Genomic DNA, 14,596 nt, shown 5'->3' on the forward strand with positions numbered 1-14,596 from the left:
AAATGGGGAATATCCTACGACTTAATTATGATTAGATGCAAAAAAAACATACTGACTTGGTAGATAATGAAGTTGTTCCACTTTAGACCTTATTCTAGACTAAATTAGATTATCCACATAGCAGATTTAATTCAAATTGAAGAAATGTGCCTTAATGAAGATATACCTTAAATTTGTATGCAGGTTTATTTAGAAAAGATTATTTAAAAATACAACACATCTAAACAAATATACACTCCAAACTATTCCTTGTTTTTCTCTAGTAACTGAGGACCTCTCTTTCTTTAGCTGTTGAAGACCCTGTTTGGCACCAACCTGGCCTCCCAGTACGAGGGCGTTCTGAGTGGACCCAGCCGTTCCCAGGGCAAGGCTCTCCGCCTTGGCTCGTCCAGCCTGCGACCAGGTCTCTACCATTACTGCTTCATGGCGCCGTACACTCACTTCACTCAGGCTCTTGCCGATGCTAGTCTCCGTAACATGGTGCAGGCTGAACAGGAGCAGGACACTTCTGGGTGAGTTGTAGTAACATGCTTCCAGATAAACACACAGAAATAAACATAGAACAGGTAGAACATAACAGAACCTGCCTTCTTTTTCCAATTCTAGATGGTTTGATGTAATGCAAAAAGCTTCGAACCAGCTGAGGTCCAACATTGCAAATGCAACACGCCACAGAGGAGACAAGGTGAGCTCACATTATTCTGCTACGTTTTCAAGTTGACATTGTGAACAGCTAAAAATATATGTTGTAAAATAAGACACCAAATGTTTTTCATAAAGTGTGATTTTCATTGCTCATTTGCTTGAGTGAGGTGCTGCTGTTCTGAAAGCTGTCTTTGTTTTTGTTCATCTTTGTTTCTCCAGAATGCCATCCACAACCACATTCGTCTGTTTGAGCCACTGGTGATCAAAGCTTTGAAGCAGTACACTACCAGCACTTCTGTGGCCCTGCAGAGACAAGTACTGGACCTGCTCGCCCAACTTGTGCAACTCAGAGTCAACTACTGCCTGCTGGACTCAGATCAGGTTAAACAAAACAAAAAAAACACACATGCTTTAGCATGAGTTAATCTTGAACTTGTGGAATTTAGCTTACTCAAGAAGAGATTTTCTATGTTTCAGGTGTTCATAGGCTTTGTCCTGAAGCAGTTTGAGTACATTGAAGTGGGACAGTTCAGGTAAGTTTTCTTCATCCGTGACTCCTGTAAAAGAGCAAAGTATTGTAGCATTTTCAGAAGCCCATGTGTCACTCAGGCTTTTCTGTAGTGCATGGCTTTTTTTGTATATGTAAATTACATAAGTGATTAAACTTTGCTTCCGCATAACTGTAGAATAACTCAAATATCCCCATGCTGTCCTGTGAACTAAAATGATACCTGTTGTACTTCTGGCACAGAGATTCGGAGGCCATCATTCCCAACATCTTTTTCTTCCTGGTGCTGCTGTCTTATGAGCGTTACCACTCCAAGCAGATAATCAGCATCCCCAAGATCATCCAGCTGTGTGATGGCATCATGGCGAGCGGCAGGAAAGCTGTGACACACGGTGAGAGGAACACAATACACACTACATACAGAATAATTTCTTCTACCTGTAAACACATTTCACTGAAGTTTACTATCCCTTACATTCCTAAACTTTACTTATAACTAATGCATAACCTCAAAAGCCCATGCTTACTGTAGCTGGAGGACCAGCATATTTTTTTGTTTCTTAATGTTTGTCTTTGGGAGCGACACTGATAATCACCATTAACAGAAGCATAAAAACAGACATGGATATAGAGTCGAAGTAAATCAGTTTTACTGTCCTCCTTCCTCCACAGCCATCCCAGCCCTGCAGCCAATAGTCCACGACCTGTTTGTGTTGAGGGGCTCAAACAAAGCAGATGCAGGCAAAGAGCTGGATACACAGAAAGAAGTGGTGGTCTCCATGCTGCTCAGACTTGTGCAATACCATCAGGTACGGTCACAAATAGATTCAAACAGAGACGGCATGCTAATGTCATAAAGTATTCCAGGCAATCTTTTTTTGTTTTGTTTTCTGCCTGACGTGTGTTGTAGGTGTTGGAGATGTTTATCCTTGTACTGCAGCAGTGTCACAAAGAGAATGAGGACAAGTGGAAGAGATTGTCCAGACAGATTGCTGACATCATACTTCCCATGATTGCTAAACAGCAGGTATGAAAATGCATGCAGTTGTATATGTTTGTCTGTCACCTCTTTCACCTGTAAATTCAAATCAAGCTATTATACAGCAAAATCAAACATGTTTGCACACAAATATTAGCAATTGAGACTACAACGTATATGAAATGGTCTGGAAAAAACCCTTATATTTGTCATCAATAAATATATTTGTATGTTGTGTCCTCACAGATGCACCTGGACTCTCCGGAGGCATTGGGAGTGTTGAACACTCTATTTGAGACTGTGGCGCCCTCCTCTCTCAGACCTGTAGACATGCTGCTCAAGAGTATGTTCACCACCCCGGCCACCATGGTGAGACATCTCATCTGATATCTGAACATGCACAAATACCTGGACAGACTTTTGACATGCGTATCTGATGTACATTAACACCTTGTCTACTTTTTAAGTGATTTAAAAAAAAGAAAGAAAAAGAAATCTATATTTTGCAAAGTTTTACTTGAAATCAAACCTCTGCTCCTCCAGGCATCAGTAGCGACAGTCCAGCTGTGGGTGTCTGGTATCCTGGCGGTGCTCAGGGTACTCGTCTCCCAGTCCACAGAGGACATTGTCCTGTCCCGGGTCCATGAACTCTCCCTCTCCCCGCATCTCCTCTCCTGCCATGCAATCCGCCGCCTCCATCAGCAGAGCCCCTCCCCAAATGACACACTCGGTAACCAGGAACCTAATGGTGAGGCACAAAAAGCCCTACCTGAGGAAACCTTTGCCAGGTTAGTGAGTGTGTTCACTGCCTGTCGTTTTAGATGCTTCTGACGTAAAGATTGAGGGATGTTTCTACTCGGTCCCTGCTTTTTTGCAACCACTACTCCACGGGTCTTCTTTTTTCCCCTCTCACTTTCACTTGAAATTTTTGTCCCCTAGGTTCCTGCTCCAGCTGGTAGGAGTGTTGCTGGATGACATTTCCTCCAGACAGGTTAAAGTGGACATTACAGAGCAGCAACACACCTTCTACTGCCAGCAGCTGGGCACGCTGCTCATGTGTCTCATACATGTCTTCAAAAGTGGTGAGCTTATATCATTTCAAAAGTCATTTTTGTTTCTTTAAACAATGTTGTAAGACCAAGTGTGGCTTCTTAAAACAGATCTGATATTAAGCTTTACAATGAAATTAATTTAGTCCACCAAATAAGTTGCATGATGTTCTTTGAAATTAGTGCACTTTAAATGTACGCCATTTTTCTTGAACAGTATGATAGTCCTTTCCTTCTTTTGATTTACTTTTCCTTCCAGGAATGTTTCGCAGGATCACAGCTGCAGCTAGTCGTCTCCTGAAGGGTGAGAGTGGAGGTGGACTGCCTAGCACCGAGGCCGACCTGTTCTACCCCTTAGAGGGTCTGAACAGCATGGTGCAGTGCCTGATCACCACCCACCCCTCCCTGGTGCTGCTGTGGTGCCAGGTCCTTCTCATCATCAACTACACCAATTACTCCTGGTGGGCTGAGGTGCACCAAACACCCAAGTAAGAACATTTAGTCTGAGTGACTCATCATTGGCAAGTTTATTTGAGTAGACCTTAATCATACACCCTCAAGTGGACAGGGGGAATACTTCCAAAATGGAAGAAGTCAGTACACAGCAATGATCAGTTATGTCATTAATCCTCATGTTAATGAAGGTCAACAATCACAACAATGTCTTATTTGTCTTATCTGACATTGTTCCACTCACAAATTCTGTATCAGATTAAGTCTAGTGAGATGTTCTGGGTCTAACTGAAAATGTTTTCTTTTTATTTCAATCAGAATGTGGCTGCTGATGCTCCTCACGTCAGAAGCATGCAAATTGAACAAAATCTAATTCCTGTTAGAACTTCAGCACAGCACTTTACTTTGTGACAATCCACCCTGGCTCCATCCTTCTCTCCCTTTTCCTTCTCTCAGGAGGCAAAGCCTCTCATGCACAAAGCTGCTGAGCCCTCACTCCTCAGGGGAAGGAGAAGAGGACAAGCCTGAGACTCAGTTAGCCATGGTCAACAGAGAGATTGTACGCAGGGGAGCCCTCATCCTATTCTGTGACTATGTGGTGAGACTCTCAAAATATTTTGCATTGTCCAACATTCTTAACACTCTTGGAATCAGTCAATAATAGACAGTGATCAACAATAATGTTTTGATTATACAAACTTTTATGTTTTAAGTTAAGGTGTCATTTTGATTTTTCTGACGTCTGTAGTGTCAGAACCTCCATGACTCAGAGCATCTGACCTGGCTGATTGTCAACCACGTGCGTGACCTCATCAACCTTTCCCATGAGCCTCCAGTGCAGGATTTCATCAGCGCTGTGCACCGTAACTCCGCTGCCAGCGGTCTCTTCATCCAGGCCATCCAGTCGCGATGTGACAACCTCACTACTGTGAGATTACATGCTTTTATCTCTTGTCTCTTTCCATCATCCCTCATTAGTCAAGGTATTTTATTCATAAAATACATTAAAAAAAAAAACAAGTCCTAATTTTATTTTCCTTCTTTCCTGCCCTTCCTCTTCACCTCCCTTTCCCCTTGCTCTCCTTCTTTCACCCCTTTTCTGCTCTACTAACTGAATCCTCTCCTCCTTTGCAGCCTACCATGTTGAAGAAGACTCTGCAGTGTTTGGAAGGCATCCACCTGAGTCAGTCTGGCTCCCTGCTGATGCTGTATGTGGACAAGCTGCTCAGTACACCCTTCAGGGTTCTTGCTCGCATGGTGGACACACTGGCGTGTCGCAGAGTGGAGATGCTGCTGGCTGAGACACTACAGGTACAGCTTATGTATGGGTTTGCATTTTCTTGTCACAAGGGAGTTTTCTCATAAGTTTCAACATGTGATCAATCCTATTTTAGCGTCATATAGGTTTGGACTTATAAGTCTCGTGAATACATCAATACAAGTAGATAAACATGTTCAGATGCAAACTTTGCGTCTCTTTCTGTGAAGCTTTGGGAAAAGCCGTGAATTTCTTACTTAGGAAAAAGTGTTAATGTTAAAATGTTGTACTTGTATGTAGTACTTACTTGTCATTTCCCTCAAGTTGATGTTATGTCATGTGTTATTCTGTCCCTCCACCCTGCAGAACAGTATAGCTCAGCTGCCTGTGGAGGAACTGGACAGGATCCAGGAATACCTCCAGACCAGTGGCCTGGCTCAGAGGTAACACTCTTCTGCATTGTAGCCAATTTGCAGAATAGTTTGTAGTTCTACCATTCTGTTGCACATTTCACTTACGATTGTATAGTAAAAAGCAGAACAGACAACAACAAAACAGAAATGAAACCCACCAGTTAGCAAAAAAATCAAGATGCCCAAGACAAACAGATTTAAACAACAGAACTTAAATTCCAAAGAAAAAACATGTTTTACTTTAGTTATAATGTATGTCGTGGCAAAACGGATATGTGGTATCTCAGACCAAGGTAATTTGACATCCTCTGCTCTCAGTCAGTTCAGAGTGCCACATATCTGCAGGGATTGAAGTTATCCATAAGCTGGACAGATTTATGTCAAATTTGAAAAAAATCAATGTGTCATATCCTCTGTTCATCTCTCTTATCACAGGCATCAGAGGTTCTACTCCCTGCTGGACAGGTTCAGAGCCACTGTTGCTGACACCAGCAGCCCAACACCTCCTGTGACATCACACCCCTTGGATGGGGATCCAGCTCCTGCCCCTGAACTGGTCATTGCAGATAAGGTGAGGGATTAGAGAATCTGGGTGTGAGTCTGTATTTCATGTTTTTACTGTGTCTTGATCGTGCAAAGTAAATAAATGTCATTTTGTTTATAGGAGTGGTACGTGGCTCTGGTGAAGTCTCAGTGTTGTCTTCGTGGAGATGTTTCCCTGCTGGAGACAACAGAACTCCTTACCAAACTACCTCCCGCTGACCTCTTTAACATCATGAGCTGCAAGGTGACACAGACTGCAATGCCCAGATATCAGACCTCAAGGATACATTTTCTTGAACATATTGATTTAATTAAAACTGGAATATATTGCAATCTGAACCTGGCCTTTTCCCCAGGAGTTCAACCTAAGTCTGCTGTGTCCGTGCCTGAGTATGGGGGTGCAGCGGTTAGCACGGGGTCAGGGGTCGCTTTTGTTGGAGACGTCCTTGCAGGTGACCCTAGAGCAGCTCGCAGGGGTCACCGGGTCACTTCCTGTCCCACACCAGTCCTTCCTGCCACCCTCCCAGCCACAGCCCTACTGGGGTCAACTAGCTGATGTGTATGGTGAGAGTGAAGGAAGGGGGGCATGAGTAGATGAAAATACATCAATCGATCATAGATCTGTAATTTATGATACTGTCTGAGTAATTTCTAAGTCTCTTAAATTTTGACTTCTTGTACATCTTGAACTTAAAGTGTTTGAAACCTGAATCTGAGGGAGAAAATGCAGGAGAAATGTTCTCCCTCCACAACTAGAGTTTTAAGTATTCTGTGTGTTCGCTGTCTTTTTTTCAGATGAGCCAGGTTTCTACCCCAGAGTTTTGTCGCTCTGCAGAGCTCTGTCCCAGTACCTGCTGAGTGTGAGCCAGCTGCCTTCCTCACTACATATCCCCTCTGACAAGGAACAGCTCATCACCACTTTCACCTGCACTGCTGCTGAGGTAAAAGACCACATTTTAAACATATAATTTTGTTCATTCGCTGGTTGGACTGATTCTTGCTTATAGATTCATATAATTAAATCATTTTAAAGAAAACTTTCATTTCTTTTTGGTTTGGTAAGATTTCCAGGCTTAAGTTTAAATCATAAAATAGTGGTAACAGTAATGTAAATTGGGACCCCATAATTTTATCCTGATTGTCCAATTTAAATTCTGATGTTAGCCATTATTAACACACATCTAAAGAAGCAAATATGCTCTAAGATATATCTACTTTCAAAACAGAATCATTGATAACTGAATATTTCAGTATTGTGTGCTCCCTACTTTACATTCACTGTCTTACCACTGTTTACCACATTCATCTTCCACCCTTGTATGTGTCTCTCTCTTGTGTCGCCCAGGTGGTAGTGTGGCGTCTCCTCCAGGACCACTTGCCCCTGAGTGTGGACCTGCAGTGGGCTCTGTCCTGCCTGTGTCTGGCCCTGCAGCAGCCCTGCGTCTGGAACAAACTCTCCACCCCAGAGTACACCACACAGACCTGCTCCCTTATCTACTGCCTACGCCTCATCATTGTTGCAGGTGAGGAGGCCACCAGGACGTGTTTGTGCATTCCCTATCATTTAGTATGGTCACATGCCATGACTGCCTTAAGACTCAAAATGTCTGCATGTCATTTCAATGTTTGGTCAAACTTTTTGTCTCGGCTTCCCAGTGGCGGTGAGTCCTGGCGACCAGCTTCTGCATCCAGAGAAGAAAAAGACGAAGGCAGAGAGAGACGCTGAAGGAGACCAAGTGGACTCGGCACATGCTGACCGTGAGCACTCACTTAGAGACTCAGTAAAACTGCTGGGTTGTTTTGTTATTTAGTATTTCAGGGCTTTTCTTTGTCACTCCGTTTGATGTCTAATGGTGTCATTTCTGTCGAATAGATCTCAGATGAAAGATTTTGGGGATATATATGTTTGCAAATTCCCTCTGTGTTGCAGACATGTGCGAGTGGCAAGCATGTGAGATCATGGCGGAGCTGGTGGAAGGCCTGCAGAGCGTCCTTGCCCTGGGTCACCACAGAAACAGTGCATTCCCCGCTTTCCTCACACCAACCTTGCGCAACATTGTCATCAGTCTGTCCCGACTGCCTCTGGTCAACAGCTACACCCGAGTACCTCCGCTGGTCAGTGTAAAGATATTATGCCTCGAGTTTGTATACATGGCCGTATCGGTCTATTAAAATTATGTGTTTGTAGGTTTGGAAACTGGGCTGGTCCCCTCAGCCAGGAGGAGAGTACGGCACAACGCTGCCTGAGATCCCTGTGGACTTCCTGCAGGAAAAGGATGTCTTCAGAGAGTTCCTCTACCGAATCAACACACTGGGTACAGAAAAACAGTCATGAAATGTTTTTTTCCTTTATTGTCTCATTCATGTTTATCTCATCAATGACATTGTCTACTATTGATTTACCTAAAATTGCACATCTGGAATGATTCAGTAGAGTAAACTCTGAATGCCACTGTTCCGTCAGATTTTGGTCTGTGTGTGACTGATACATACTGTATTTTCTGAATGGTTTTGTTGCTATATGTTTAGGCTGGAGCAGTAGGACTCAGTTTGAGGAGACCTGGGCCACTCTGCTGGGGGTGCTGGTCACCCAACCCATCGCTATGGACCATGAGGAGGAGACACAGCAGGAGGTATATATACACACACACACACACAGTACAATACTGTTCAGATCCTTCAACATGTTGAATTTGTTAGTGAGGTTGATCTGACTACAACACTCATCACATCCCTACGTGCATACATAAGCACTTACACAAATGCTTGCACTTTTCTCATTTAAGTAAGCAATTGTGTATGTTCAGAGAGTGAGCACTGAAGAAATATACATGCTCTGTGTTGCATGACACATCAAACACATTGCAAGAAACTTTTCTATATCCCTCTGTTCCCTGTCTCCGTCTTTCCCATGTCTTGTCCCAATGTTTTGTTTATCCTTTTGTCTCTAGGAGGACTTGGAGCGTACCCAGTTGAATGTGTTAGCAGTGCAGGCCATCACCAGCCTGGTGCTGAGTGCCATGACCCTGCCCACTGCTGGCAACCCTGCAGTCAGCTGTCTGGAACAGCAGCCCCGCAACAAGAGCCTCAAAGCCCTGGAAACACGGTAGCTGTGCAGCTGTGTTCTATTTATACTGTAGTAGTGCCCAGAATAAGCACGCAACGATATTTGAATAATTTTGTGTGTCTATGCCCAGATTTGGAAGGAAACTTGCAGTGATCAGGGGTGAGGTGGAGAGAGAGATTCAGGCTCTTGTGTCGAAGAGAGACAATGTCCATACACACCACCCGTACCATGCCTGGGACCCTGTACCCTCGCTGTCAGCAGCCTCAGCTGGTAACACATAATCCACATTCACGACGTCCCTATCTCTACTCGCAGCCGCTGCATGTGCACCTACGACTCTTAATTTCTTAACTTTTGTTTCAGCAGGCACACTGATCAGCCATGAGAAGCTGCTGCTTCAAATCAACACAGAGAGGGAGATGGGCAACATGGACTACAAACTGGGACAGGTAAGATATGCATGGAAAAAAGAGGAAGTGGTGGATAACATGAAGCTTGAGGAACAATGTGTTTTGGTTTCAGTTCTTAATGTTAATAGATTTTCAATAGTACAATGTTAAGTGTATTTTTTTTTCTCTTCTTTCTCTCCAGGTCTCCATCCACTCAGTGTGGCTAGGTAACAACATCACCCCACTGAGAGAGGAAGAATGGGGTGAGGATGAAGAAGATGAAGCAGACACTCCAGCCCCCACCTCCCCACCCTTATCTCCTATCAACTCCAGGTCAGACAAATAAATGCAGACATGTGCACTCACACTTTTTTGCAGTCTCAACACATGCACTGAAACAAGAATGCAGAACGGGACCTACCACTGTCTGTGCTTTCAGGAAGCATCGTGCAGGTGTGGACATTCATTCATGTTCCCAGTTTCTCCTGGAGCTCTACAGCCAGTGGCTGATCCCTGGCTCCCCAAGTAACAGGAGGACCCCGACAATTCTCATCAGTGAAGTGGTCCGATCGGTGAGCTGCGATGCACACACTGTTATCATTTCACTTGTTCAGCCAGGCGTCTGTTCATTCACACCAGTAAAGGACCGTCTACTGTTCTCTGGAGAATAACTTGGAAACTCTAAGCAGTTTAGGCAAAGAGCCTAGTTTTCCCTTACATTGGAAAGCAGACAATAAAAAGTCATACCTGCTTGTCTGTTTTGGAAAAGAAAAAATGTTTGAGGGGGATCCAACAGAAATAGGCCCCATGACTAAGCAGCGCTCCTCTCACCCTCTCCACCATCTTCTCCCCTCTTGTCATTCTCTGTAGCTGCTGGCGGTGTCGGACCTGTTCACAGAGAGGAACCAGTTTGACATGATGTTCTCGACTCTGATGGAACTGCAGAAGCTCCACCCGCCAGAGGATGAGATCCTCAATCAATACCTGGTGCCTGCCATCTGCAAGGCTGCTGCTGTACTGGGCATGGTGAGTATGGCTGAGTGGGCGGGGGACCTTTTGATGGTGGAGGGATGTGTGTTTGTGATTGGTTGTAGTATATCATTAACTTCTAATCTGAAATTCTACAATGTATGAAAACTCTAAATATATATTTCTAGGACAAAGCAATAGCGGAGCCTGTGTGTCGCCTGTTGGAGACGACCCTGCGCAGCACCCACCTGCCCAGCCGCATGGGGGCTCTGCATGGAGTGCTGTATGTGTTGGAGTGTGACCTGCTGGATGACACGGCCAAACAGCTCATCCCCACTGTCTCTGAGTACCTGCTGTCCAACCTCAGGGCTATCGCTCAGTGAGTATCACTCTCATTCTGTCTCAAACACAAACACACTGATGTTATTTCATCATCTAATGAGCTGAATTGATGATGATCTGCTAGTGCAGATTACAAGACTTTTGCCTTGATTTGTCTCAGACAAATTTCTTTGAGACTAAAACCCTCAAGTCAGCTTTCAAACATGAATTGATTTTCTTGCCAAAAACTGGATGTGTTTGTAGTTGGGGCACCTTTTCAAATGACAGGAACAGTATCCAATCAGAGCAAACACATAATTACATTATAAATGTAACAGGAGTCATGAAATGAGCTTCATGGGGAATGAAAAGGAGATGGAGTGACATAAGACGAATGAAAGATGCAAAACATACACAAACCATCCCAAGTGTTAGAGAGAGTGAGAGAGAGATTGAGGGGGACAGAGCAGGAGGTCCAGCAGCATATTCCTGTTGATAAAGTTATTTATTTTCTCAACCACAACCTTCCTCGTGTCTTGTGTATATCCATTTTGTGCTATTTTTTACACCTGCTCTTTTGTTTGATACATACACCAAATATGTCTGGGGAAGAATGCATCACATTTGCACCTGGAATAACTGCCGCATTCTGCCCCACAGTGACCTCATGTGAGTTTCTTGTAATAATGAGATAATTTGATCCAGTCTTGGATTTCTCCAAACTGAATAATTTTGTAATCAGTACACCCAGTCTGAGTTCAGTTGTGTAGTTTGTGCAACCTCACGTCAACAGGACAACAGTCTTGGACAAAATGTTTTGTGGTGTGAGCAGCACAGCAACTCAGAGGTTTTCAAAGTCTTGTAGTCTGCATGTGGTTTTAAGGTGATGCGACCAAGAGTGCAGTGCATCATTGTGCCACTAGGTGCTGCCCTTCACATTTCAAACAAATACCTACTGGCCTTTCTATTTGATTTTAATCTTAATTTTGTTCCACTCACACAGTATGTTTCCTCTCTTTGTATCCTGCAGCTGTGTGAACCTGCATAACCAGCAGCATGTGTTGGTAATGTGCGCAGTGGCCTTCTACATGATGGAGAACTACCCTCTGGATGTAGGAGCTGAGTTTATGGCTGGAGTTATACAGGTAAACATTTTGTGTGTGTATACGTGTGAAGTAACATGAACTTGACGGGGGGGGGGTCAGAATGAGACAAAAATAAAAACATTAAAAAGATGAAAAACCTCCATTATTTTGGGTTTGATTTCCATCAGAATCAGTCGATGCATTAAAGTAACAAATTTAAAATTTTTTATCCTCATAATGAATTAGCATTAAGTGAGACTTTCAGTGAGTTTCAGTGTCTAGCATTATGCATCCTTTTCTTTTTCCGCTTTGTAAAAATGTCTCCCTCTCTCTATCTTGCTTTATCGCCTGCCTCTGTCCCTGCCTTGCAGTTGTGTGGTGTGATGGTGTCGGCCAACGAGGACTCCACTCCCTCCGTCATCTATCACTGTGTGCTGCGTGGTCTGGAGCGCCTCCTGCTGTCAGAGCAGTTGTCACGCGTGGACGGAGAAGCGCTGGTGAAACTCAGCGTGGACCGAGTCAACATGCCGTCGCCACACAGAGCCATGGCTGCCCTGGGCCTCATGCTCACCTGCATGTACACTGGTAAGAACAGCGCAAACACGACCGATGCACTTAAAATCCCCCACAAATGCAATGTAGTCTCCTGCATTCTGGCTAAATCACCAGCATGTACTGTGTTAGGACTGGTGCTTTCATTACTGCTGTTGTGAAGCCCTCAATCCACTGCAAACTCACCATGGGACTGAGCTAGCTGGCTAACTCACATGTATGGACACTAAATAGTAGTAGACTACTTTTATCATCAGTTATCCTCACCGAAGCTGATGCAGCACTGACATTAGTTAAGCTTGCAGACCTGCAAGTTTAATTATGACTTGACTACAGTGCCACAGCAAGGTTGTGTCCCATTTCTTCCCTGTGCTCTCATCCCCTTCCTTCCTAATAGTATGTACAGTAAAATGTAGTGGTGTCTCGCCACCTCTCCCACACAAATGATTTGCCTTCGCTATCATAGAAGGCTAGAAATAAGGATGTAGACTGCAGAAATGCAGTAGAAAGTAGGATAGGATCTGCTGTCTTAGGTGGTTTCCCATTCCTCACTGGAGTTGTTTACCTCATAGCTAAGGGTGACTAAAAGAAAGGGGAAGTGAAAATGGGGAGAACTGGGACAATCCTAAGAATAACATTAGGTAGGAATATATTGCTGCCTCTAAGCCTATTGAAATGTTAACTCGCTAGCTTACACCTGATTGTGCATGCCACTATTGCATGCAGCTTACAGTACATACTTTGCACACACAACAAACTGCAGACAATTTTATATTTAGCGATGTATGGAAAGTGTCATAAATAAAATAAAGTAAGTAGTTGTGACTGCACAGATTTTAAGTATTAGGGGAGAACTGAAAATACTTTATTTTAGAAACACAATTATTAAAAATTACTACAGTTTATAATTGCAGAGTTTACATATCGGCCGATTTACACTCACTGCCAGTAACACCTACTGTACATGTACTTACTGTGAACCTTTTTATCATGACAAATAATCGTGATTTACCTTCATTAAATCTCTTTACAGCATAACAAACATCTTTAAAGCTCCAACCAACCTTTTAATGATGCTTGTGACAGCATCAAAGGAAAAACACCTGCTTGCTTCCTGCATGTGATGCGTGTATTATATACATACCTCTGATATACCCTACCTCTAAACCCTACGTCAGCCCCTACTAACTCTAGCAACTCTTAGCATGTTGTTGTCCATATGCTGACTGGCTAAAATACACTTCTTTGTTGCCAGCAAATTCTTTGAGTAAACCCCAGCTCTTGCAAATGTAAACTGACTTTTAACATTCTGCATACCTCTCTTTTATGTGCTGTACAGCAAAGCAAGCTGAAGCATACTCAGGTCAAAGGAGAGGATAATCTAGTATGTAATGTACCCAGGAAACATGACATTGAAAATCTCTAGTACGTTAAGCACCAGTCACTTACAGAAAACCTACTTCTTGAGAATGTGATTTGACCAAAGGTAGCTCCCAGAATTTCACCAATTTTCTGTTTGAGGTCAACAAAATTCTGATCTGAATCTTGTGACCCTACTCCCACTCTAACCTCTTCCCCACTGGTTCAACCGGTGCCCCCCCCCCTCTCGTTCTCTCAGCGGTGCTTGCGTCGGGTTCAGACGTGACAGGGGTTAGAGGTCAGGTTGACTCTGGCTCTGCCGTAGCAGAGGCGGTGGGCGTCACGGCGGGTCATGTTGGTTTCTCCTCAGGCAAGGAGAAAGCCAGCCCTGCCAGTCGCCCCGCCCATTCTGACCCTCAGGCCCCAGACAGCGAGTCGATCATAGTTGCCATGGAGAGGGTCTCTGTGCTCTTCGACAGGTACACACACACACACACACTCGCACACCCTCCATTATACAAGAATTGCACACAGTTTTGTTAATTGGAAAAAACAAACAAACACACGTAGCTCTTAAATTTGACCTCTATGGAATTATAGTGTCCAAAATAGTTTGATGGTGGCAGCAGATGTACCTTTTGACAAACAGTAGTAGCACTTGTTTTGTTTCCCATCATCATTTGCTCTTCTGGGGTTTCCTGATTGCAGGATCCGGAAAGGTTTACCTAGCGAGGCTCGGGTGGTGTCCAGGATTCTGCCCCAGTTTCTGGACGACTTCTTCCCGCCACAGGACATCATGAACAAGGTTATCGGAGAGTTCCTGTCCAATCAGCAACCTTACCCACAATTCATGGCCACTGTCGTCTACAAGGTCAGCAGCACGACATGAGTCCATGCAAATGAAAAAAGCACTCAACCATTTTTAATGCATATTATGCCAAACAATTGCAAGATTAAAAACTTGTTACAATATTCTGTACATTAAGCTCACAAGGCAAAATTTGAT

The 14,596-nt window shown here is 43.9% G+C and overlaps 1 protein-coding gene across 10 annotated transcripts in view; it reads left to right on the forward strand.

Annotated features, from left to right (window-relative positions):
- Positions 1–14,596, forward strand: part of htt (huntingtin) — a 32,477-nt gene that overhangs the window by 14,742 nt on the left and 3,139 nt on the right. For 3 of the 10 annotated variants that reach the window (XM_044190512.1, XM_044190516.1, XM_044190514.1), the window contains 35 exons: positions 289–512; positions 607–685; positions 865–1,026; positions 1,123–1,178; positions 1,397–1,545; positions 1,826–1,962; positions 2,064–2,180; positions 2,379–2,501; positions 2,676–2,920; positions 3,072–3,214; positions 3,441–3,669; positions 4,091–4,232; positions 4,383–4,562; positions 4,769–4,945; positions 5,259–5,335; positions 5,741–5,876; positions 5,970–6,092; positions 6,205–6,412; positions 6,644–6,789; positions 7,194–7,371; positions 7,505–7,606; positions 7,779–7,963; positions 8,037–8,163; positions 8,378–8,481; positions 8,800–8,954; positions 9,046–9,185; positions 9,279–9,364; positions 9,507–9,637; positions 9,744–9,876; positions 10,175–10,330; positions 10,462–10,652; positions 11,625–11,739; positions 12,051–12,264; positions 13,850–14,069; positions 14,299–14,461. In XM_044190512.1, the coding sequence (XP_044046447.1) occupies positions 289–512; positions 607–685; positions 865–1,026; positions 1,123–1,178; positions 1,397–1,545; positions 1,826–1,962; positions 2,064–2,180; positions 2,379–2,501; positions 2,676–2,920; positions 3,072–3,214; positions 3,441–3,669; positions 4,091–4,232; positions 4,383–4,562; positions 4,769–4,945; positions 5,259–5,335; positions 5,741–5,876; positions 5,970–6,092; positions 6,205–6,412; positions 6,644–6,789; positions 7,194–7,371; positions 7,505–7,606; positions 7,779–7,963; positions 8,037–8,163; positions 8,378–8,481; positions 8,800–8,954; positions 9,046–9,185; positions 9,279–9,364; positions 9,507–9,637; positions 9,744–9,876; positions 10,175–10,330; positions 10,462–10,652; positions 11,625–11,739; positions 12,051–12,264; positions 13,850–14,069; positions 14,299–14,461 (5,253 nt within the window). The other 7 variants (XM_044190513.1, XM_044190515.1, XM_044190517.1 and 4 more) reach the window with 4 other exon arrangements.

Source organism: Siniperca chuatsi, linkage group LG3 (genome assembly GCF_020085105.1).
Source record: "Siniperca chuatsi isolate FFG_IHB_CAS linkage group LG3, ASM2008510v1, whole genome shotgun sequence".
Taxonomy (NCBI): Eukaryota; Metazoa; Chordata; class Actinopteri; order Centrarchiformes; family Sinipercidae; genus Siniperca; species Siniperca chuatsi.